This window comes from Esox lucius, chromosome 1, assembly GCF_011004845.1.
Source record: "Esox lucius isolate fEsoLuc1 chromosome 1, fEsoLuc1.pri, whole genome shotgun sequence".
Lineage (NCBI taxonomy): Eukaryota > Metazoa > Chordata > Actinopteri > Esociformes > Esocidae > Esox > Esox lucius.
In genome coordinates, this window is record NC_047569.1 from 24,304,662 (window position 1) to 24,327,665 (window position 23,004).

The following is a 23,004-nucleotide window of genomic DNA, read 5'->3' on the forward strand; positions in this document are numbered from 1 at the left end:
AGTACCTACTGCACAATCTTTGCCTAATATTACAAAGCAGCTGAATCTATACAAACATTAAAACATAATTCTGCTAATTCTGGTGTTCCCTGGCAAATGCCATTTGAGCTGCATGTTGCTAGGCTGTGAGCACAGGTCCCACAAGGGGATGTCAGGCGCTCTTGCCACCCTCATGGAGTCTTTCTGACAGTTTGGTCAGAATTTGCCTGCATTCTGATTTTCTGCATTTTTCCCTGTTCTTTAAATTTAATTTTGTCAGACCTTTAACCATAACCTAAAACGAGGTAAGGAGACTCTGAGTTACCAAATACGTCACACTTTTGATAAATATAAAGAAAGGTATGTAATATCCCATGCCGCGTGTGAATAAATAACTGCCTCCCTTATTCAAAAACTGGTTACACCACCTTTAAACTGCTGCAAATGCAACCAAATGCTACCTGTAGTTATTGATCAGTCTCTCACAAAACCGCAGAGGAAATTTGGACCACACCATGCCGAACTGCTTCAACTCAGTGACATTTGTGGCTTTTGTGCATTAACTGTTTCGGGTCCTGACACAATTTCTCATTGTGGTTTAGGTCTGGACTAGGCCATTCCAAAACATCTCATTAATTGTTCTTCAACCAGGCTTATGTAGACTTGCTGGTATTTTGGATTATTGTCATGCTGCAGAATTCATGGTTCCTTCAATCATGGCACGGCACAGCATCCAGATCCTGATGCAGCAAAGCATCCCCAAACCACCACACTGCCAACATTAAAAGCTTGACTGTATGAGGTTCTTACTATGGAATGCAGTGTTAGGTTTTTGGTAGACATAACAGGAGACTTGAGATTCATCTTCATTCATATTCTTATTAGTAAACTATGGTTTGGTTTTCAACTCTGCTAAACACTTGCTACTCTCTCATGAACCCATTGTTTTTTGCCCAGTATCTTTCTGATAGTGGATTTGTGAACACTGACATAAGCTGAGGCAAGAGAGGCGTGCAGATTCTTGGTTGTGGTTCTAGGGTTCTTTGTGACTTCCTGGACAATTTTACCACTTGCTCTTGGACAGACTTTTTCTGAACTGACACTTCCAGGAAGTCTCACTGCTCTCCCAAAATGTTTCCATATGGATAATATGGCTTTGATTGTGGTTTAGTGGATCAACAGAGCCTTAGAAATGTCTTTGTGAGCCTTTCTAGACTGATCAACAATCAACAACATTTTCTAAAATTGCATGTTTGATTACCTCGCACACCAAACAAATAAAACAAGCAGCTTACTTCTGTGTCATTCTTTTCACACTCCCTCTATATATTACTACAACCAACAAAACAATCTAACCAAATACAAAGTGCAGAAATTAAGAGAATAATTTTTACAGATGTTCATGTGTTTATTGACATAGGAGTAGCCAAAAGGCCAAATAATTGTTTTTAATATCATAACTTTTTCCAAGATGATTTGGGTTGTTAGGGTTATAGATATTGTAATACATTAAAAAAAAGCAAAACATAACATTTTATCTTCATACCCGCGGTCCCCAGAGGAAAAATACCATAATTTGCCGATCCTTGCCACAAAAGTGTTTGAGAAAGACTGATTAACAAGAATCACAAGCATTTGATTGAAATATATGGGACTTACTAAGAGCTTTATTTCATTATACAGTAATAAGAGTTGGTTAAAGAACTACATTTACTTTTTTCTGATCATATGAACAGTGAGGATACATTTCGTCAACATTTCTGTCTTCATGTTGTGCCATTCAAATAGAGACGAACATACAGTACCAGTCAAAAGAATGGACACACCTATTCATTCCATATGAAATAACACATATGGAATGAATACAGTAGGTGTGTCCAAACATTTGTGTGGGACTGTATGTATAGTAGATCATTTACAGGCATTAGTACAAGATAGTACAAGCTTTTTGTAGATTTTTGTTTGTTCATCAGATTTTGATAGTGACAATCATAGCTTCTCGGGCTATTTAAAATACAGTCAATGTGACCAGGCCTCAGAGATCTACCTTGCCAGGTTACTGATATTCCTGGCTGCCCTCAGTGCAGATTTCATAGAAGTTTCAATCCAAGCATGAGGTGTGGCAGTGTGCTCCCCAGCAAAATGTACCCTGCTCTCATTCCTAAACAGGTCAGAGGCATAGTCTGTCTTCTGGTAAGGGGTGTAAAGGGCAAAAGCTCCCAGGCTGAAGGGATCTAGCCCCCACTTTTTCACCAAACCTCCAGTACAAAGAGGCCGTATATCCTCCCCGTGGAGCTTTACCAGGTCTTCCAGTACCAAGGCCTTCAGCTCGTCTTCGCTAATACCCTGGAACAGAGTGGAGTCATCGGAACAGGTGTAAGACGCCAGGAGAGCCCCCCCAGCCGTGCCTGGGAAGCTGTGACTAGGGTAGTAGATGAAACGAGATGGGAGATCTGTGATGCTCTTCCCCCCTTTAATGCCCTCCCTCTCCCAGAATCTTTCGCTGAAGCTGAGGACCACCTTGGTAGAACTGGCGTAGTGCACGGACCGCAGCGCCTCCGTCTTCTGAGGGGACAGCGGGGGTTCAAAGTCCATAAAGAGGGTGGCTTTTGCTGTAGCTGTCACCAGGGCATAGTCTACAGTGAGGTTGCTCAGGGAGGACGGATTGCGCCAGTCCTGGTATGTTACAGTTACGTTACTGCTGGTTTGGCGTATGAGACGAACCTTGGAGTTCAGAAGGATAGTGCTGTTGAGAGCTTGGTAGAAGGCCCGTGGCAAATGGTCAAACCCATCAGTGATCTCGTAATAGCTGGAAAATGGAGATCACACCACATTCATACACATGCAAGGGCTGTGGTGTATAATTGGATCATGATGTTTATGTGTGTAAACTTGTGTTCTTACGTAGTGTCGTCATTAATGTCTGATTGAATATACAGCATTTCAGTAAGTGACATGTAGAAGAGGCTGTTCTCATTCAAGATGTCCCCGATCATGCGCAAGGCACCACGACTAAGGTTCCCCTCCTTCACTAGATATTCCTATGAGAAATGAACATTCAGTTCACCCCTTTATTTAAACAATGTATACAGCTGTAAAATAAATGTATATCTAAACTTATAGCATTTCCATTAAATGAAAGTGCAATAGTAACTTAGAGACTGACTATAGTAATCCTGTCTCTTATCTGGAGGTTATCTGCATCCAGTTAAAAATCAATCAAACAAGTGGACACACCTTGACAGAGTATGAGTCATATTTCTTCAACGTGGCCTCACAGCCTACTGTTTTCATATCATCCCTCACCTGCAAAAAAGAATACAGATTTCTTAAAACTAAGTTATGTGACACACAGCTATTTAGGGCTGGTTCACTGAACACAGACTAACCTTAGTCTTTGACAAAAAAAATCAAGCTCAGTGGAAAATGAGCTCCACTGAGCTTGATAATTTTTTAGTCTAGGACTAGGCTTAATAAAGTGCTAATTAGTAGTTAATGTGTGTGTACATATGTATCTAATAAGGGCTGAGAATAACCTGAAATGGTACAAAGGTAAGCGAAAAACTGAGATTAAAAAAAGTTTGTTAACAAGAACTGAAAAACAAGTTATAAAAATGTTTATCCTTCAGAAAGTAATGGGTTAACAAGTTACAGCTGTTTTGCAGCAATGGAAATGAATTAATCCTTGAAGGTTGATGCTAATAATTCTTACAGGTGTCCCAATGTTTGTTGATTACTTATAAACCCTTTTGCTGTATAATAGCGGGGTTGGAAGAGATTGTGTTACTACACACTCTTCAGTGTTATTTGGACAGTATTGTACTCCAGTAAGTAGTATATTGCAATCATAATAGCGAGAAAAAGGCAATTAACAAAGGAAGACAGACCATTATAACCCTTAAAATTGTCTTTCCTTATGAGAAATTTCAAAGAAAGCCAGGGGTTTTTTGTACACCATGTCAGGGTTTTTGTACACCATTGAGTAGGCGAAAGTATTGTTCCTCAGTGTGTGACACGAACTGTCAAACATGGAGGAGGAAGTGTGATGGTCGGGGGCACTTTTGCTGCATCCAGAATCGGCGACTTGCACAGAGTGAGTGGCACCCTGAACCAAAACGGCTACCACAGAATTTTGCAGCGCCATGCAATACCTGTGTACGCCTAGTTAGTCAGGGTTTCATCTTACAGCAAGATAATGACCCAAAACATACTTCCAGGCTGTGTCAGAACTACATTAGAAGAAAAGAACAAGACGGTAGGCTTCAAATCATGGAATGGCCTGCACAGTCTCCAGACTTAAAATCCATCATGCTGGTTTGGAATGAACTGGGCAAAAGGGTGAAAGAAAGCAACATACAAGTGTAACACATTTGTGGGACATTCTGCAACAGTGTTGGAAAGAACTTTCCAAGCAATATTTAATTTCCATTGTAGAAAGAATGCCATGAGTGTGTTCTGGTGTTACGTCTGCAAAAGGTTGCTACTTTGATGAGTCAGACATTTTGAATGTGTTAAGATATGCTTTTGGGAAAAAATATATTTACATCTATCAGCTAGTTTGTGAGTTTTGGTCAATGTTCATTTGCCATCTATGCCACAATCACTTGGAGATTGCCACCCAAGCAGCCTGAATTTTGTTTTCAATCAAGTTAAATGTCAAATTCAGTGACTCAACTCCAAGATAAGCCTTGTTTTGCATGATGAGCAACAGGAAAAAAATAAGAAAAGTTTGCACAAACCTTCCATAAGGCCAAGTTGAAGAGCTGAGCAGCTGTTTTTCCCCTTTCCTTGTCACTCAATGGATAGTTCAGCACATCAGGGTTCTCTTTAACCTTATAGGTTTTCTGCAACAGCCCATTCACATAGTAATATGTGTTGATATCATCCTCGATAAATGTGTTCAGTCCAAGGCCCATTTTTGATACAAATGATAATAGAATTCTGTTAAAAATAAAAGGTTGTCATTCATTTAATATATGTGATGGTTTAAGCACCCATGTACTATTCTCATGCAAATTTCCATGGTATCAGATTATTATTATTTTGAGTAAGGATTTTTGTATTTTTCTACCAATGACAGGAGATATGCAATAGCTACATATTTTATATGAGTGAGAAAACAGGCCTTACTTATGAAAGCTAGGGATTCGCATAGCACCAAGCTCTGCATACCATCCCTCTCTTCTATTTCTGTAGGTCTCCACTCGTCCTCCAATTCGATTACTTGCCTCTATTATGGTCACCTCGTCAAGAAGAATATTTACATATAATTCCCACTTTTGCACAGTATTATTTATTCGTAGTAGTTTGGACTGCACTATTAGTCAATCAGATAATTAAAAAACTGGCATTATTTATTTTGTTAGTATATAATCATACTTTAATTAGCATATTTAAATGTAATTAACTGTGTTGACATTGGTAGAGTATACAGTATCTAATTAAAAATACCTTGTGCCCTGCATCCTCCAAAAACTTTGCAGCAGTCAGTCCAGATATCCCACCACCAATAACAGCAATGTGATGAGGTGTCTTTGTGAGGGGAAGACCTCTGTCCACAATCCTCAGTAATTCGGCATAGTCTGCATCTTGCAGGCACTCAAAAAGAGGATCCTCAGTGTATCCATTGACACTAAAAACTATAATAATCACTATTGCCAGGGGAACTAGAAAATAGCAGAAGAAAATTATACTGGATTTTTATAAAAGGTTGGCTGCTGGCTATTTAGGGATATATTATTGAAGTAGCTGCATAGTGATCTCCTGGGCAGTTCTTATTTTCATTAAAGAAAACTCAAGTAGATTACTTGTAATTACTTGTAGAATATACCCAGACAACATTCCTTAATAGTATATTAATTTCAAAGTTAAGCAGTACTTGTGATTTTGATGGTAGCTCCATGTCTGAACTCACTGAAACAATACATTTCTACCATCTTTAAACACAAATATTTACCAAGACATTGACTGAAAGTAATCATAACTAAGCTAATGTCAGATGTGTTGAGGAAAAAGGGAAATACTTACAATATTTGCACAATGCCACATACGGAATCATCTTGACTCCTAAGCCCTGAGTTCCAGCCTTCCCTTTTCTAGTGATGCTCATGCCCACTGGAGAAATAGAAACCTAAAAGAGAAACACTTTTTGTTTGCAATTTCATTTTCTAAAACTTGGTCTACAGTCCTACACCACAAATCTGAATATACGCCACATACATTTGATTAGATCAAGGAGGAAATTAAAACAATCTCATTGATTAGAAAACGACAATTGATCAGCAATGAAATAATAAAATGTGTATGTTTCTATATATATATAATTTGGAAATACAGGTACCTTATTGGGAGACCTCTACTCACCTTCATCAGTAGTCACGTATCAAATGTGTGTATGAATGTTGTAAAGATTGTTGAACTATATTACTTAGCTTAAATTGTAGCTTCCTACAAGCTGAGGTCTTCCCACGAAAGACTGGAAATAACACATGGTGTGTGAAATTCTTATTTTAATGAGGGACCTATGTGTGCTCCTCAGGATGGAAAGAAATATTTTCCCACACCAGCTCCAGATTCAACCACACTGAACAAATTAGATTAGTGAGGTTTACTATTCACCAGCATACCTTATTTCACCCTTTCTCAATCATTTAGAGATCAGCAACATAATCTTAAGTAAAAGATGGTCAACTGTGAACTTTTTCGTTGAAGTGTTTTGTTGTCACCCTACCTGAAATGTTTATATTTTTTACGATTTTAAATCAGACACATTGAATGTTAGGATAAATAAGTAATGGTTACTCACCTTATGAAACGTGTCGAACAATTGGTAAAGTTACACTATTTCACAATTCAGATGAACGTATTGACCAATCTGGATCTGAATTTGACTACACGTCACCTAATTGCATATGTACAAGTTTGCATAAGTTTTACTTAGTGGTTAGCTCACAGTGACTTGTGGTTGCCTATTCAGCGCGGTTGGGGTCTAGCAGATGATAGATGAAAAAAAAAAATCCCCCGTCAAAAATATAAAAATGATAGTTTAGTTTGATTGATTTCAATTAAACATTTATTTTTAGGTAGGTTGTATTGGTGTCAGCCAGGTACAAAGTTAAATCTTTGCCTTCCTTTTCTAGTTACATCAAAAGAAGAAAAAAAACTGCAACTTGAGTGGAATTTACTTTTGTTTCAAATATTGCGTCAAAACAACACAGTTTAATCGGCAAATATTTTACATTGACATTTTGTCCAAGACGAACCAAGTGTTTTATACATTTTTATTTTTAACTGCAATCTTTTTTTATATGGGCCTAGGCTGATGTATACGCGTCTTATTATGGTGAATCTTTATATTAAAGGTTCGGATTTCATCGTCATAGCCTCTTCAACAGGACATGATAGAACGAATGGAATTAACGTTTTCTACATCAGCTGACAATAGGGAACACGCTCCTTGTTTTCTTTGTTGCGTTTTATTTTCGATTCTCCTTTTGTTTTCTATATAGGGATTTCTTAAAAGTGCAACTGGAACCTATAGTGATAACTGAAAACGTAAATGGCATAAGTTTAGGGACTTTTGCTATTTTAGTAACACTAGATGATTAAGTATTTTAGTATTTTTCATTTGGTTCTAAATATTTCTTTATTACATTGAATTTCACTGGTTTACAAATTCAATATGACTCTTATCAGCATGTTACCTTTTTTACTGATGTTCCCCCTAATATATAACATAGAATGTGTGTAAAATGAATTATAGAGAAAATATAGCAAAATGGTTAGAAATAATGTTTTCTAATTGAAATAATAATTGTGTCCTTCAAACTTTGCTTTCATCAAAGAATCCTCCATTTGCAACAATTACTGCCTTGCAGCCCATTCTAATTGTCAATTTGTTGAGGTAGTCTGAAGAGATTTCACTCCATGCTTCCACACTCCTCTTTCCATTCTGGTTAGAGCTAGTTTGCACTGTTCTGTGAAGAGAGTAGTACAAAGTGATGTACAAGATCTTCAGTTTCTTGGGAATGTAGCTCATGGAATTGTCTTCATTTCTCAGAACAAGAATAGACTGTTGAGTTTCAGAAGAAAGTTTTTTGTTTTTGGACATTTTGAGCCTGTAATTGAACCCACAATTGCTGATGCTCCACACACTCAACTAGTCTAAAGAAGGCTCCGTTTTATTGCTTCTTTAACCGACACATCAGTTTTCAGATGTGCTAACATAATTGCAAAAGGTTTTTCTAATGATCTATTAGCCTTTTCAAATTATAAACTTGGATAAACACAAAGTGCCTTTGGAACACAGGACTGTTGGTTGCTGATAATGGGCCTCTGCATGCCTATGTAGAGATTCCAGTATAAATCAATGGTTTCCAGCTACAAAAGTCATTTGCAACATTAACAATGTCTGCACTGTATTTCTGATCAATTTGATGTTATTTTAATGGACAAATTTGTTTTGAACGGTACTGTATACTTCAGCCTTGTTATCTGTTACTCGGGTTTGATTTAACTGTCCATTTTTGGTACATGTAGGATGTTGCTCATGACCACTTGTACATTTAAGAACTGTCTCCTCACAGTGTTTTTACTACTATAGTTGATTCAGCCCCCTGATTGTTTTACACCTATCGGTTTGGAGGACACTTGCCTCTGTATGACAATCTAACCCCCACACAGGGACTGTCTCAGGTTTTTGGCCTTCATCCCTGTAGGGCTGTCATGGATTTGACTGGTTCGGTGCTGTTGCTGGCTGAAGGCCTGAACCTGTAATGCCACGTTCATCTGTCTACTCTAGATCTCCCCCTTGTGCCTCTGGATGCTGGCCCTGAGTAGTGGTCCCAAACTTTATTAGTAGTGGGCTTCAGTGGGCAGTTTTCACAGTTTCACCACTGTGTAACTACAGACTCCTCCTGGGGAGCTCTGTGCAATGGCAGTTGAGGGAGTTTCAATCAGTGAACCAGAGTGAACCGATTTGTTTACCTAAAGCTGTTCCCTGTTGTTCCCTGTTGTGCCAGCAATGGTGGGCCAACAACTGGTTAGCTTTGGCATGTCTCAACAGACACACACCACAGTGGGAACCCCTCCCCCTTTGTTCACAATGGCAAACTTGTTGTGGTTTTGGAGCATTCGCCATCTTCTGCCACTGCTTGCATTTTAACCCTCTGGGTTTCTCAACCTAGGCGTAGATCTTTTATTGAAATGGGAGATGCAAGCCTAAGGTCAAATTCTGCACCCACAGCCAAAGAATTAGACCTGTGGGTCTGGCCCCTACATGGGCTTCCCTCACAAGCCATGGCCTGCCATTAACAAAGGCCTAGGTGGTGGTCCAACACCCATTTTTGGCATCTCCGGGTCTGGAAGTGAAATGTATGCATCTGCCCGTTACTCTCAGGTGACACTGGGCCATGGTTTGTCCTCCTGGTGGCCGGATCCATGTACCGGTACCTACCCAGCAGTCAGCTGCATCGGTTCAGGGAGTGAGACCAAAAGGTCTCTATCCTGATCAGGCTTGTCCCCTAGATAGTTTTTCACCTAGTTGTGAGGATTTCGGCCACTGGGGCTCCCTATATTAAGTCCCTCTGTGTATTAGTGGCAGGCCTTTGACACGAGGTGCCAGGGGGGAAGCTTTCTCGCAAGAGTTTTGCAGAGGGGTGGTTTATTTTCCTCCAATGCTATAGTCTGGCAGTCAACTTGGCTTGCCGTGTGGGAATTGTTCTAGCAACCACTGGTTGTGTTTGACGCACTGTGTGTGGACCCATTCAAGCCTTTCATGGAAAGATAAAGCCTGATGGTTTTCTCTTGTAGAAAGCATTGTGTTTGGCCCTGACTTTGGTCTAGCATGTCGGTGTTCCACAAGCATTTGGGCCATCTTCCTTGCACTATGTTTGCAGGCAGTAACTCCAAGGTTGGATTTTGTGCCTTTGGATCTATCCGGTCCTCCTTCCCTTCCACTCTCAAATGGCATCTGCTAACAGGCAGCATCTGCACGCATGTACCTTCACTTTGTCAGGAATACAGTGGGGGGGTTCTGATTTTGTGACCAATTTTTTGTGTTTTTGAGATGCACTTTCTGAGAAGTGTCTGTTTCTCTGGGTCGCATTTTCAACAAAATACATTGCGAGCCTCCTGAATCAGCCAATTGGAATGAACGAGTACCACGGGTAATGAATATTCCCTTCTTGGTAAAAAACTCCTAGTACTAATATATTCACCTCCTGCCCATTAGGTGTTGGATATGCGCCACTATGTTTAAAGCCAACCGCAGAAAAACCCTACAAAAAAGAGATATAGGACAGAATGTGCCTTGGCATATGGTTTCATGAGAAGTTGACCTGGAGGACCCACGTGCAGTATATTGCTGTGAGATGTCAAAGGGCTATGAACCTTATGCAGGCAGTGGTAGGGTATGATTGGGGAGCGGATAGATCATATGTATGCAAGGTAAAGTTGAACAAAGGCTGTATCAGACGCTGATTAGGTACATTTTAGACTATGGGTGTTTTGTGTATGGGTATGCAGCTAAATCCGTGTTGAAATGTTTAGATGTGGTCCAGGCGACCGCGTTAAGGCCTTGCAAGTGGAAGTTGGGGAAATGCCGCTGGAACTGAGACAGGATAAACTAGCACTGGGGTACTGGGCCAGATCAAAGGGAGGTGTGAAGGGGCATCCAGCAGTCAAGGCTGTGGATAATTGCTAGGAGCGGGAAGTGGGCAATGTTCCGCATTGGTTGTTTCCAAAGCCAGAGGTGGATGTCAGTTTGTTAGAGGGAAGGAAGGAGTGGGATGAGGGGTGCATGGGTCGATGTGTGGAAAGGTATGTTGGTGAGGGGTACTACACGTTTCTCCAGATATGTACAGATGGGTTAAAGGACCCGAAGAGTGGAAGGGTTGGTGTGGGGGTGTATGTGCCAGACTTTAATGTACAGATGGATGACAGACCAGGTGTCTGTATATACAGCAGAGATAGTGGCGATGATTCGCAGGTTGAGATGGGTGGAGGAGGTGACACCATTGAGAGTGGGGGTGTGTTCCGACTCAGCAGCGTTGTTAGGCAGCTTACAGACTGGAAGGTCAGACAGAGGTGACTTGTTGGTGGAGATGATGGTGTTGTTGTTGGGATTGGAATAGGATGGGTGTGGTGGTTCGGTTCTGCTGGGTATCGGCTCATGTTGCTGTGAAGGGTAACGGAGGGGCTGATAGGTTGGCTAGGAGTGTGTGTAGGAAGGAGGGGGTGGGTGTGCAGGTACCGTTAGGACGGGGGGAAATTAAATTGATAAAGGGGGTAGTTGTTGACTGTGGAAGTGGTAGGAAGTGGGATGGTAGCAGGAAGGGGAGAGGATATTATTGGGTGCAGCGGACAGTGAGGGTATAGGTGAGGAATATGGGGTGTAGGAGAGAAGAGGTGATGTGGTGTTGACTACGGTTAGGGCATACAGGACTGAACACATCATTGAAGGTGATAGGTAAGCATGAAACAGGGCTGTGTGATGGGTGTCGAGTGGAGGAAACGGTTGAACATGTGTTGATGTATTGTGAGCAGTATGATGTTTAGAGGGAAAGGTTGTATGAGAAGGTTAGAGGGGAGGGTAGGAAGTGGAATGTAGAGGGGTTTCTGGGGGTCGGGAAGGGGAGTGGGATGGTAGCTAAGGCTGTATGTCGATATCTCAGGGCTACAGGTCTGAGCGGGAGGATATAGGAAAGACAGGACGTGAGCGGCCTCACACTCCGGTACAGTAGGTGGCGGTATACGCACCTTCAATGAATGCGATCAGCCATTAACTTTTAAAAGACGAAGAAGAAAACGAAGAAGAAGAAGAAGAAGAAGAAGAAGAAGAAGAAGAAGAAGAGGAGGAGAATGTAAAAAAAAAAAAAAAAAAAAAAAAAGCAAAACACGACGTTGAAATTGACGAAGGTCCTCAAAATGATACAGTACAGTTACCATAACTGCCTTTACAGCTTTAGCAACTCATCGTGCTTAGATTTCGAAATTGAGCAAGGGGAATTCATCCTAAAAACATTGGAGTGTTTGGCTAGTTACACGGTACGTTACTACGCTGAAAGCCAACTCGACCAACAGGCGACTAGGCTGTAGCTGCCCACGTATCATCAACATAAATTCCATCATATAATAAAATACCGGTAATACCTTAATATTCCATCCGTTATTTGTGAAGTACATTTTTTATTACAAAATACTTTGATTAAACAAGGTAGTTAGCTCCTCTAACGTCGTTCGTTTACTACGTATTCACATAGCGAAAACAGCTATTATGCTTCTCTGCTACCTTACAATTCATAAAGTAGGTAAATGCTATCAGTTCCAATTTAAAGGGCATTGTGGGAAACAATTGTTTTCAATAATACACTTTGTATCAAAATGTTCCTAAACCTTGTAGTGCAACTTTTTCCGGCCGGAGAAGTTCAAGCTATTACTAACCAGGCAATATTAGCAATTCTTCCTACGGGTTCTATTGTACAAAATGTATTTCACAACAACTAAACAATGTTCGTTACCATATGTTTAGCCAGCTATATTATGTGAAATTAATCTACTTTTTTGAATCTGTATAGATCATATGAAGAGCCATGCCTCTCACTCAGTCCGAGATTGTTGGACCAAGCCAGTGGACTATGGTGGAGCTCTTGGGTCAGAGGAGCTTACTGGGCTTTGGAGCTTTTCTGACATGGCTGGTTCTCTTCCATTTACTGGTGAACATATGGCTGTTGTGTGTTTTCACCAGCCTCCTGGTGGTTTTGGGGGGATGGCTGGGATCTCAGGCTGTCTTGGACTCCAACAGCGTTGTTCACCTGGAAAGGTTTGTCACATTGGAGAGGGTTCCTTGCTCTTCTGAGAGTGAGCGACAGCTAGACCACGAGATCCAGACCACCGTTCGTAAGATAATTAGAGACTTTGTGACCTCCTGGTATTGCATGGTGTCATCTGAGCGGGACTTTGAGGTTGAGGTGCAAAGTGCCATGTACTCCATGGCGATGGAGCTAAAAAGTCGGTCAAGAAGAGTGGACAGGAAGGTCCTGACGCAGAGGGTTTTGGACTTGTGTGGTGGCCATCTTCAAAGCTACCTGAGGGCCATGGAAATCATGGCTGAGCTGGAGAAGGAAGGGGATGGCAAGAACAGCCTCTGTGAAGCATACTTTGAGGTCTGTACACCTCACCCTGCTGTGAAGAGCTCTGCCATGGAGGTGAATTACACCAGGGCTATTGTTGACCTGTTGCTGCATGTCCTTGTCCCGCCGCCTCACCTGGAAACCCGTACAGGAAGGTTTGTGGTTGGAGAGCTTATCACCTGCAATGTCCTTCTCCCTTTTATTACAAAACTATCAGATCCAGACTGGCTGAATCTGTTGATTGTAGCTGTTTTCACAAAGTCAAGTATGCAAGCCCCCAAAGCCTCAGAACCACCAAAAACACCATCAGTGCCAGAGCTCACAGTCTTAGAGCAGGAGCAGCCCCAGCAAGACATTCAGGTCCCTTGCTCTTTACCCTTAAGAATCCTGTCTGAAACGCCTATCGACACAGAGGCTGCCACACCTGAGTTGGCTGCTTACGATATCATTGATTCGGCTGAGTTGTACGGCCCTCAGAATAATATAGAGGAAGAAGAGCCTAGACAGAACCTAGATAGGCTTGGTATCTGCCCAATTGACTACCTGAGACGAGTAAAATCAAATCCATTCTACCAAGAGACAGACTCAGACCTGGACTCTCCTCTGACAGATTTCAAGAGAAGCTCTATGGAGTCCCTCGTTTTGATTGGTGCGGAGGAGGAGTTGTCAGATAGGTTCCGGGAGTGTGCCACGCCCACTGACATCAGCAGTGTCATCTATCTGGAAGATGACCTCCGGGTTTACCCTGGCCTAGCTGAGGACATTTCCTCCCCCAAAGTTCTGGTCTCCGAACTACAGAATCATTCTGACCCCATTGCTAACATATTGTGCCCCACAACGGAGAATGTTCTCTTGAATTTCGGCAGCCTTCAGGACCTGGACACGAGGGAAAGCATCACCAACCCAGATCGAGAGTTGGACCTGGGGTCAGGTTGCCAACCTAATGGGTTTACGGCATCTGTGAGTGGCCACCTGCAGACCTCCTCCCCTATGGCGCCCTTGCCTTCCTTCAGCTTCGAGCCGCTCAGCAGCCCTGAAGGCCCCATCATCATCCAGAACCTCCGCATTGCTGGCACCATCACAGCCAAGGAACACCGTGGCACTGGCTCGCATCCGTATACTCTGTACACAGTTAAGGTGAGTTATTGCATTGTGATGTATAACTGATGTATAATGTCTACATGACATCCTTAATCCTTAAAGTAATAACATTAATTTATTCTTCAGTTGAATGTCCAATAGTGCTTTTAAACCAACCCCTACAAATTGAGGCAATGCTGAGGGTCTGCCACATTGGACATTTGGGGAGTGATGCTGATGATTTGAATAGCCTAGGCAACTTACATGTCTTCATGTAGGCTAATGAAACAACCATTTCTGGTCATAAATGAAGTGTTTGTGTCAAAGCCAGAACAGTCAATAGAAAAGAGGCATTACTGAAAAGTTTTTTTCTTTCTATTAATCTACTGGAGTTTGGCTTATGTTAATACATTTGACTTTCAGTATGAAACGGCAATGGACTCTGAGAACCCAGGGACTATCCAGCCAGTTGCCTATCACACGGTCAACCGCCGATATAGTGAGTTTCTCAACCTACAGACACGCCTGGAGGAGAAATCGGACTTGAGAAAACTAATTAAAAGTATGTATGGTTATCTGAACAATGAAAGTTGCTTTAGTTTCCTATGTCATTTGAAACTACAGTAGACTGTCTTTCTAATCTAACTAACATGGGTTTAGATGTGAAAGGACCAAAGAAAATATTTCCTGACTTGCCGTTTGGAAACATGGACAGTGAAAAAGTAGAGGCCAGGAAAGGGCTGCTCGAGACTTTTCTCAAGGTTGGTGGTGAAGTAACCTTTTAACTTGAAGTCTTGGAAATTCAAAATACAGTGGGTAGAACAAGTATTTGATACACTGCCGATTTTGCTGGTTTTCCCACTTACAAAGCATGTAGAAGTCTGTACATAGGTATCATAGGTACTCTTCAACTGTGAGTGACGGAATCTAAAACAAAAATCCAGAAAATCACATTGTATGATTTTTAAGTAATTAATTTGGATTTTATTGCATGACATAAGTATTTGATACATCAGAAAAGCAGAACTTAATATTTGGTACAGAAACCTTGCAATTACAGAGATCATACATTTCCTGTAGTTCTTGACCAGGTTTGCACACACTGCAGCAGGGATTTTGGCCCACTCCTCCATACAGACCTTCTCCAGATCCTTCAGGTTTTCGGGACTGTTGCTGGGCAATATAGACTTTCAGCTCCCTCCAAAGATTTTCTATTGGGTTCAGGTCTGGAGACTGGCTAGGCCACTCCAGGACCTTGAGATGCTTCTTACGGAGCCACTCCTTAGTTGCCCTGGCTGTGTGTTTCGGGTCGTTGTCATGCTGGAAGACACATCTTCAATGCTCTTACTGAGGGAAGGAGGTTGTTTGCCAAGATTTTACGATACATGGCCCCATCCATCCTCCCCTCAATACAGTGCATTTGTCCTGTCCCCATTGCAGTAAAGCATCCCCAAAGAATGATGTTTCCACCTTCATGCTTCATGGTTGGGATGGTGTTCTTGGGGTTGTACTCATCCTTCTTCTTCCTCCAAACATGGCTGGTGGAGTTTTGACCAAAAAGCTCTAATTTTGTCTCATCAGACCACATGACCTTCTCCCATTCCTCCTCTGGATCTTCCAGATGGTCGTTGGCAAACTTCAGACGGGCCTGGACATGCGCTGGCTTGAGCAGGGGGACCTTGCGTGCGCTGAAGGATTTTAATCCATGACGGCGTAGTGTGTTACACCATTGGTTTTCTTTGAGACTCTCTTCATGTCATTGACCAGGTCCTGCCGTGTAGTTCTGGGCTGATCCCTCACCTTCCTCATGATTATTGATACCCTGCGAGGTGAGATCTTGCATGGAGCCCCGGACCGAGGGAGATTGAACGTCATCTTGAACGTCTTCCATTTTCTAATAATTGCGCCAACAGTTGTTGCCTTCTCACCAAGCTGCTTGCCTATTGTCCTGTAGCCCATCCCTGCCTTGTGCAGGTCTACAATTGTATCCCTAATGTCCTTACACAGCTCTCTGATCTTGGCCATTGTGGATAGGTTGGAGTCTGTTTGTTTGAGTGTGTGGACAGCTGTCTTTTATACAGGTAATGAATGGAGAACAGGAGGGCTTCTTAAAGAAAAACTAACAGGTCTGTGAGAGAGGGAATTCTTACTGGTTGGTAGGTGATCAAATACTTATGTCATGCAATAAAATGCAAATTAATTACTTAAAAATCATAATGTGATTTTCTGGATTTTTGTTTTTGATTCCGTCACTCATAATTGAAGTGTACCTATGATAAAAATTACAGACCTCTACATGGTTTTGGCAATTTCATTAAGATAAGCAAAAAATACTTCATGAACTTGATATTGTACACATTGGTAAAATTGAATTAAAATTGTAAGTAAAATTGTACCATGCAAAAACACATACTTAATAAATATATAAATATTCTTCTCAAAATGTCACAAGTATCCTAACCCCATATTTAGAATCTGTCATGCCGTGTATCCTAACCCCATATTTAGAATCTGTCATGCCGTGTATCCTAACCCCATATTTAGAATCTGTCATGCCGTGTATCCTAACCCCATATTTAGAATCTGTCATGCCGTGTATCCTAACCCCATATTTAGAATCTGTCATGCCGTGTATCCTAACCCCATATTTAGAATCTGTCATGCCGTGTATCCTAACCCCATATTTAGAATCTGTCATGCTGTGTATCTTCACCACATATTTAGAATCTGTCATGCCATGTATCTTAACCACACATATCAAGAATCTGTCATGACATTTATCTTAACCCCATCTTTAGAATCTCTCATGCCGTGTATTTCCCACGCATGTTGAGAATCTGTCATGCCGTGTACCTCCCACACACATTTAGAATCTGTCATGACATGTTTCCTAACCCCATATTTAGAATCTGTCATGTCAGGTATCTTAACCACACACATTTAGAATCTGTCATGCCGTGTATCCTAACCCCATATTTAGAATCTGTCATGCCGTGTATCTTAACCACACACATTTAGAATCTGTCATGCCATTAATCTTTTTTGTCCTGCATGACCATACATATTTACTGTTTGTTTCCAAAAAGCTCTATTTTTGTTTCTTCTGACATTAAAATATGGTCATCAAGTTTCAACAAAATTTAAAAAACTCCAGGTTCTAACATTTGATCATGTTGAGAATGTGGCACCTAATTTTGTTTGAGAGTTGGTGACCCCAAGATTCAACAAACGATTTTTGGAGAATTTCATTTACCTCTCAAACAGTCCTTCTCACTGTGCTTGTGAGCAAAATATGCTTTGGTCCTCTTCCAGGCCGGTTTATCAATGCTCCTAACTTCTTAATTGTGAGATTTGTATTTTCAGGCTTGCTGCTATTTCTTTTTTTTTTTACTATTGCTTAACGTGTGACGTTCATCAGGCTTTAAAAATATATCAACGGGAATGTACTTTATTAGATTTAGTTAATTAATATTTATAGGGGTAACAATAATTGTGACATTTATTTTGATTAAATAATTTTACTTAAAGAATACATTTCTTATGTTGAGTGTAACATAATGTTCATAAACAACAATACATTTTTTTTGTCATTAACTCTGGATGGCACTATATTTGTCTTATTTTTCTACTTTGCAAACTGCATATACTACACTAGTTACTCATTATCCTATAGTTTTCAGTGGACTTGTGGATTAATTAACATAATTGTAACGATTTTGACCAAATATTTTCAGCAACTTTGTGCCATACCTGAAACTGCAAACAGTGAAGAGATGCAGGAGTTTCTTGCTCTTAATACAGATGCAAGAATTGCCTTTGTCAAGAAGCCGTTCATTGTTTCACACATAGACAAGGTTGGTGTGGTTAAGTGGTTCCTTAATTTTTTCTGTCAAACTTTTCATTGTGTGGTTAAATGATGTTGCCTTCAAATGATGAGAATAAGTTTGCTGCTACTAGTCAAAGTCCGGAAGACCATTATGAGAAAAATTTAAAATTGTTATTCATGGTTTTGAATTAACCAATGCTATTTTTATAAGGTCGAGTTAAGTCCCTTGCCCCATACTTTGGGAACCACTGTATAGTTAGTTAATCACTTAAATTAACTTGGCCTATATGCATTAACCTGGGCATGCAATACAGAAAATTAAGAGAGGTGGCCATGCTACTACAGTACTGTTTTTTACTGTAGTAGTGTTTGTTAATCATTTGGTAATCAAGTTAGATGTTTTATAATGAATTCAGGTATTGACTTAGAATGCGTAACTGTGGCTCTGTAGATTGTGGATACCTTGAAGACTGCATTTCCTCGCTCAGAGCTGCAGAGCCCTACAGAAGAAATGGATGGAGACACAGAGGGCAAGCTTTATTCTGAAAAGAAAAACAAGTATGTAAACTCCTATAAAACAGTATTTTTGGAAGTTAACATGACAAAAACGTGACAGATGAGTACTAGTTTCTTTTTTGTCTGATTTCAGGTCTCGGCTTAGGTTCTCCAGCAAAAGCAACCCAGTCCTTAATGTCTCTGACATGAGGCCTAAAGTGGTATACTGCTTTGATGAGAGGAGCACAGTAAGTGTTTCACTGTGGTCTTTCAACTACAGTTTTGTGTCATGAAAATCTGCAATCTGTATTTTTACTCCTTAATCTCATAAACTGTCCTTTTGCAGGTGTTTAACCGCCTGTCTGTAACTGGCCTAGAGGCCTTTATCAAGGAGCAGGAGCTAGCTGTGATGTGTGATGCAGAGCCTGAGCGACAAGACAGTCCGGGCCTCAGAGGTGAAGTGGGAGGCTGTGGATTCCCACGAAATAATGTGCCAGACGAATCCAGTGAAGATTCTGGTAAGGGCTGTGCAAGCGTGCTGGGAATGTGAATTAATTTTGTAGTGCTGGTGGATGCATAAACATAGGCTATATCATCTTTCAGTTAAATTAACAGTAAATCATTGTCACCTATTCGATCGTTTTGTTACCTATTATACTCAATTTGTTCTCTATGTCCTCGTATATAGAATGAAGGGATTTGTCATTTGGGGATTTCAGATTTCTTATGGCCCCTAAATGCATTGGAGGAGTGAATTACTTGTTATCTTTTGTAATATTAACATGATATGTTGAGAGATTGAAAGTCCAGTGGATGTTTGCTGCATGATTGCTCCCTGTTTCTTCTGGCAGTGAGCCATCTGTCTGATGATGTGTATGTACGGAAAGCTTCTAACTACATATGTAGACAGGCAGGGGGGCAAACAGACTGACAGATAAACAAATATTGCCATGTTCCTCCTTGCCATCACTACACCTGGAAGAGTCTGTTGTTACCACAATCCACTGAATGGCCATATGAAAAAAATGATCACAATTCGCATTATATACATCTGAATGAGCATTGCTTTTAATTTAGTCAATTCCCAGGGCTTCAATTTTTTCTTCCCAATACAGCTTTTTTTTCCCTCCTCAGTATCAAATGATTTCTGGCCACTATAAAGTATCTTGCTGTTATTCTCTTCAATAAAAAGGGTCTGAAATAAACGGGACTTACCCTCTATGGGTCATTCCCTTTCACACTCCAATCCAGAGGTCAGAGTTCCAAGCTATTCTATATATTAATAAAATCCTTCAGGTTCCCCAAGGGGCGAGGAATGCACATTTGAAGTGGGGGAACTGTGTTTGGTTATTATATTCCCTTTTATTTTATGAGAAGAATAGCGTTTTGGCAGTACCAATAAAGAGAAATAGTTCAGACCCCACAAACAGAGATCCCCTGTAGGTGGAGTGGACCTGCTAAGGGAACACACCCCGGGTCAAGGAGTGGGTAGAATATACTAAAGTTTCAGAGGCCAGTGGACACAAGTGGAAGAAGGGCTGCCTCAGAAAGGTATTTAGGTGTGCAGGTCGCTCTGGATAAGACCGTTAGCTAAATTCACTAAACTGTAATCTGCTTGCCTGTAAGGTAAAGCACTAATGTAGATTTCTTTCCATGGTCTTGTTAAATTGCTAAGAGTTTGCACTAGGGCCTAAATGATAAACGTTATCAACACAAAACCTACTCTGAAATGTCCAGACTGCCCCATCTTGGGTTGCTTGAGAAGACCTTGTTGATATTATTTAAAATAAGCTAACATAGACTTGAATGAACTCCAACTGGTTTTGATACTTCTACTTTTCTAATAATAAGCTTTTAACATTTGCATAAGTTAACATGGATTTACATGAGTGCCACAGGGATTACAGAGGTTTCTATTAAAAATGGTCATGCTTCCTGGGCAATCAAGTTATAATACAATAAAGCTTTAAAGCTATCCTTACTTGAAATTCTATGAAACATTTATAAATTATGAAGACTATGGATTAGCATAAATTGCATAGTGTTAATTAACCCTAAACCTATATGTTGTGCTTTTTAAGCTAGAGGGACCAAACCCATTTTGTTTCAAATGTTTAAGCTATAACAGCTTGAAATTCTAAAACCATTTATTGAATATGACTCCATTCATTTGCAAATAATTTACCATAAACTAATAATAGTATCTGTTGAACTATTCAAGCTGGATACACCAAGCCAACTTTTGCATGATTAGGCATTTAGGCTAAAGTTTTTAATCTTTAAAAACAAACTGGCAAGCACACCTCATTTAATTGTGTAAATGGATTTTCTAGTTAAAATGTTATTTTGGTAAGCAAATAGGACTTGTCAGCTGTACAACAGTACAGGATGAATGTCACCTCTCTGTTAGTGATCACAACCTGTCTGTATCTTTGATTGTCTAAACCAGGGGGTGTCCAAACCGTTCCACGGAGGGGCCGAGTGTCTGAAGGGTTTCACTCTCACCTTGTACTTGATTGACTAATTAGGTTACTAGGTGGTTAGTTTCTACCCCCACCTGGTTGTTTAGGTGTGAACTCAGAACCAATTCTTAGGAAAAACCAAAAACCCGCAGTCACTCTGCCCTCTGTGGAACTGTTTGGACACCCTTGGTCTAAGGTATTTCTGTTGTAGCCTTCATTTTTAAAGAGAAATGCAAGTCTAAGTCTGTGAAGAGCTCTCTTTACCCTGAACACTGCCTGTTTCTTATGCTTTTCATAATCAAACATCCTTGAAAGTATTTACCACACCCAGATCTGGATCTAATTTCACCACTGCGCTGATGTGAGATTCTCCTTTTGATTTCTCCTCCTTGACAAACCTCAGCTCAGTGACCAGAGCCACAGACTAGTAGTAACTTTTTCTTTAATTGTGTGACATTTTAAGTTTTTCTGCTTAAGCTTTCTATTCTGGCTCTTCTTCAGAATCTAAAGCACCTGTTGCTACTGGCACTTCTGTCTCCCTCATCCAACCACTTCTCAATCAATTAATCAATCAAATGTATTTATGAAGCCCTTTTTACATCAGCAATTGTCACAAAGTGCTTTTACAAAACACCCAGCCTGTAACCCCAAGGAGCAAACAACAACAGTTTTAAATTTCAGTGGCTAGGAAAAACTCCCTAAGATAGCTGAAATTTAGGAAGGAACCTAGAGAGGAACCAGGGTCAGAGGGGTGACCAGTCCTCTTCTGGCTGTCCCGGGTGAAATATTAAGAGTACAAGTTATAATAATTAAATGTAGGCTGTCCTTGACATCAGGCAGGCATAAACCTCAAATGGGTCAGACCTTTGGATTTGGCCATTTAGCAACCTGTCACTGAACAGACAGGTCTGAAATGTTCAGTTCCCGATCTCTTATCAACATTTAAAGTTGAATGAACCTGAATCATCTGACCAGCATGCCCCTGCTGTGTTATAATGTCTCCACTAGAGGGAAGTCTTGGCAAAGATTTGTTGGGGAATCGATTATTGTCAATGCTGAGAAATCTGGAAATCCTGCATGCTTGTATGTCCGGCATCAAGGTTTGACTTTGTGTTCATCATGGGTTTAATAGAATTCCTCCTGCAAATTTGATCAGTCATGTTTGCATGAGGACTAGGCCCAAGTGTTTCAATATCTACTTCTATCATTGGCAGCATGCTATTATTGGTTGAAAAATGAAATGCAGTCATAGTTTGTGTGTGTGACTAATGTGTGTGTTGTGGTATTGTCCACAGTGGCAGAGACAGCCCAGGCTGACATAGCCCTGGACATAATGTGTCTGCTAATGAAGGACCAGTGGAGCTGGTTGTGCACCGATAACATCCAGAAAACCATCCGGCTGCTGTTTGGCACCCTCATTGAAAGGTATTACAATAATGTATGGACTGGAGAAGTCTTTTTCTATGCCATGAAAAGCCCTACAATACAAACCGCACTGTGCACCCTAACACTAACTTTTGCATTAGGGCTGAGCGATTAGTGTAACACGTGGATGTGGAATTGTTCCAATATGAATTTATTGTGTAAATATGGTGTCACATATATGGCCTCTCCCATATCTCAAAAGGGGCTGATGTGGTTGTTTTTAATGTTTTCCGGGATTTCTGTGTTTCTTTATTGTGCAATAGCCTAACCTTTAACATGGAAAGGATTTGCTCGTCCGCAATGCTGTATACTTGGCTGTAAAGAATGTATGGTCAGTACTGTTGCACATAAGGGACAGGTTTTATTTGCAATTTGTATGGTACTGTTGAGTAACCTGTTACTGTTAATACCTCTATATGTCACAGTTATTTGACCGGGTGGTCTTGAGTAAGTGGAGGTTTAGTCTAAAAGGCAGTGGGTATATTTACAAATGCTTGACTTAATTTGATTGAAAATAAATATTTATAATGATGCAATCAAGCCACAGGCTTGTTTTCCATTACAGAATTTGCTCTTTAATGATTCTTACTGGTCCTGTGCATTTTGC

At 40.6% G+C, this 23,004-nt stretch overlaps 2 protein-coding genes across 5 annotated transcripts in view; one reads left to right on the top strand and one right to left on the bottom strand.

Moving 5' to 3' along the window:
• Nucleotides 1-1,395: 1,395 nt before the first annotated feature.
• On the bottom strand, nucleotides 1,396-6,433 carry il4i1 (interleukin 4 induced 1). Of its 3 annotated transcripts, XM_020046059.2 has the most exons (9): nucleotides 6,343-6,433; nucleotides 6,007-6,109; nucleotides 5,431-5,645; nucleotides 5,110-5,222; nucleotides 4,719-4,920; nucleotides 3,217-3,285; nucleotides 2,884-3,020; nucleotides 2,704-2,788; nucleotides 1,396-2,544 (listed from the first exon to the last, which is right to left on the bottom strand). In XM_020046059.2, exons 1-9 carry the CDS (start codon nucleotides 6,346-6,348, stop codon nucleotides 2,023-2,025), a joined length of 1,452 nt encoding a protein of 483 aa, XP_019901618.2. In that variant the 5' UTR covers nucleotides 6,349-6,433; the 3' UTR covers nucleotides 1,396-2,022. The 3 variants fall into 3 exon arrangements, with proteins under 3 accessions (XP_019901618.2, XP_019901615.2, XP_010891981.3); XM_020046056.2 differs by having other exon boundaries at nucleotides 1,396-2,788; XM_010893679.3 differs by having other exon boundaries at nucleotides 1,396-2,788; nucleotides 6,320-6,433.
• Nucleotides 6,434-11,861: 5,428 nt separating this feature from the next.
• LOC105024043 (sorting nexin-19) overlaps nucleotides 11,862-23,004 on the top strand; it is a 41,968-nt gene continuing 30,825 nt past the window's right edge. Inside the window, exons 1-9 of one of the 2 annotated variants that reach the window (XM_010893681.3) lie at nucleotides 11,862-12,122; nucleotides 12,555-14,246; nucleotides 14,613-14,751; nucleotides 14,850-14,950; nucleotides 17,924-18,043; nucleotides 18,467-18,573; nucleotides 18,665-18,758; nucleotides 18,857-19,028; nucleotides 22,268-22,397. In XM_010893681.3, the coding sequence (XP_010891983.1) occupies nucleotides 12,570-14,246; nucleotides 14,613-14,751; nucleotides 14,850-14,950; nucleotides 17,924-18,043; nucleotides 18,467-18,573; nucleotides 18,665-18,758; nucleotides 18,857-19,028; nucleotides 22,268-22,397 (2,540 nt within the window). In that variant the 5' untranslated portion in view covers nucleotides 11,862-12,122; nucleotides 12,555-12,569. The remainder of the gene's footprint in view (nucleotides 12,123-12,554; nucleotides 14,247-14,612; nucleotides 14,752-14,849; nucleotides 14,951-17,923; nucleotides 18,044-18,466; nucleotides 18,574-18,664; nucleotides 18,759-18,856; nucleotides 19,029-22,267; nucleotides 22,398-23,004) is intronic. The other variant, XM_010893682.3, reaches the window with a different exon arrangement.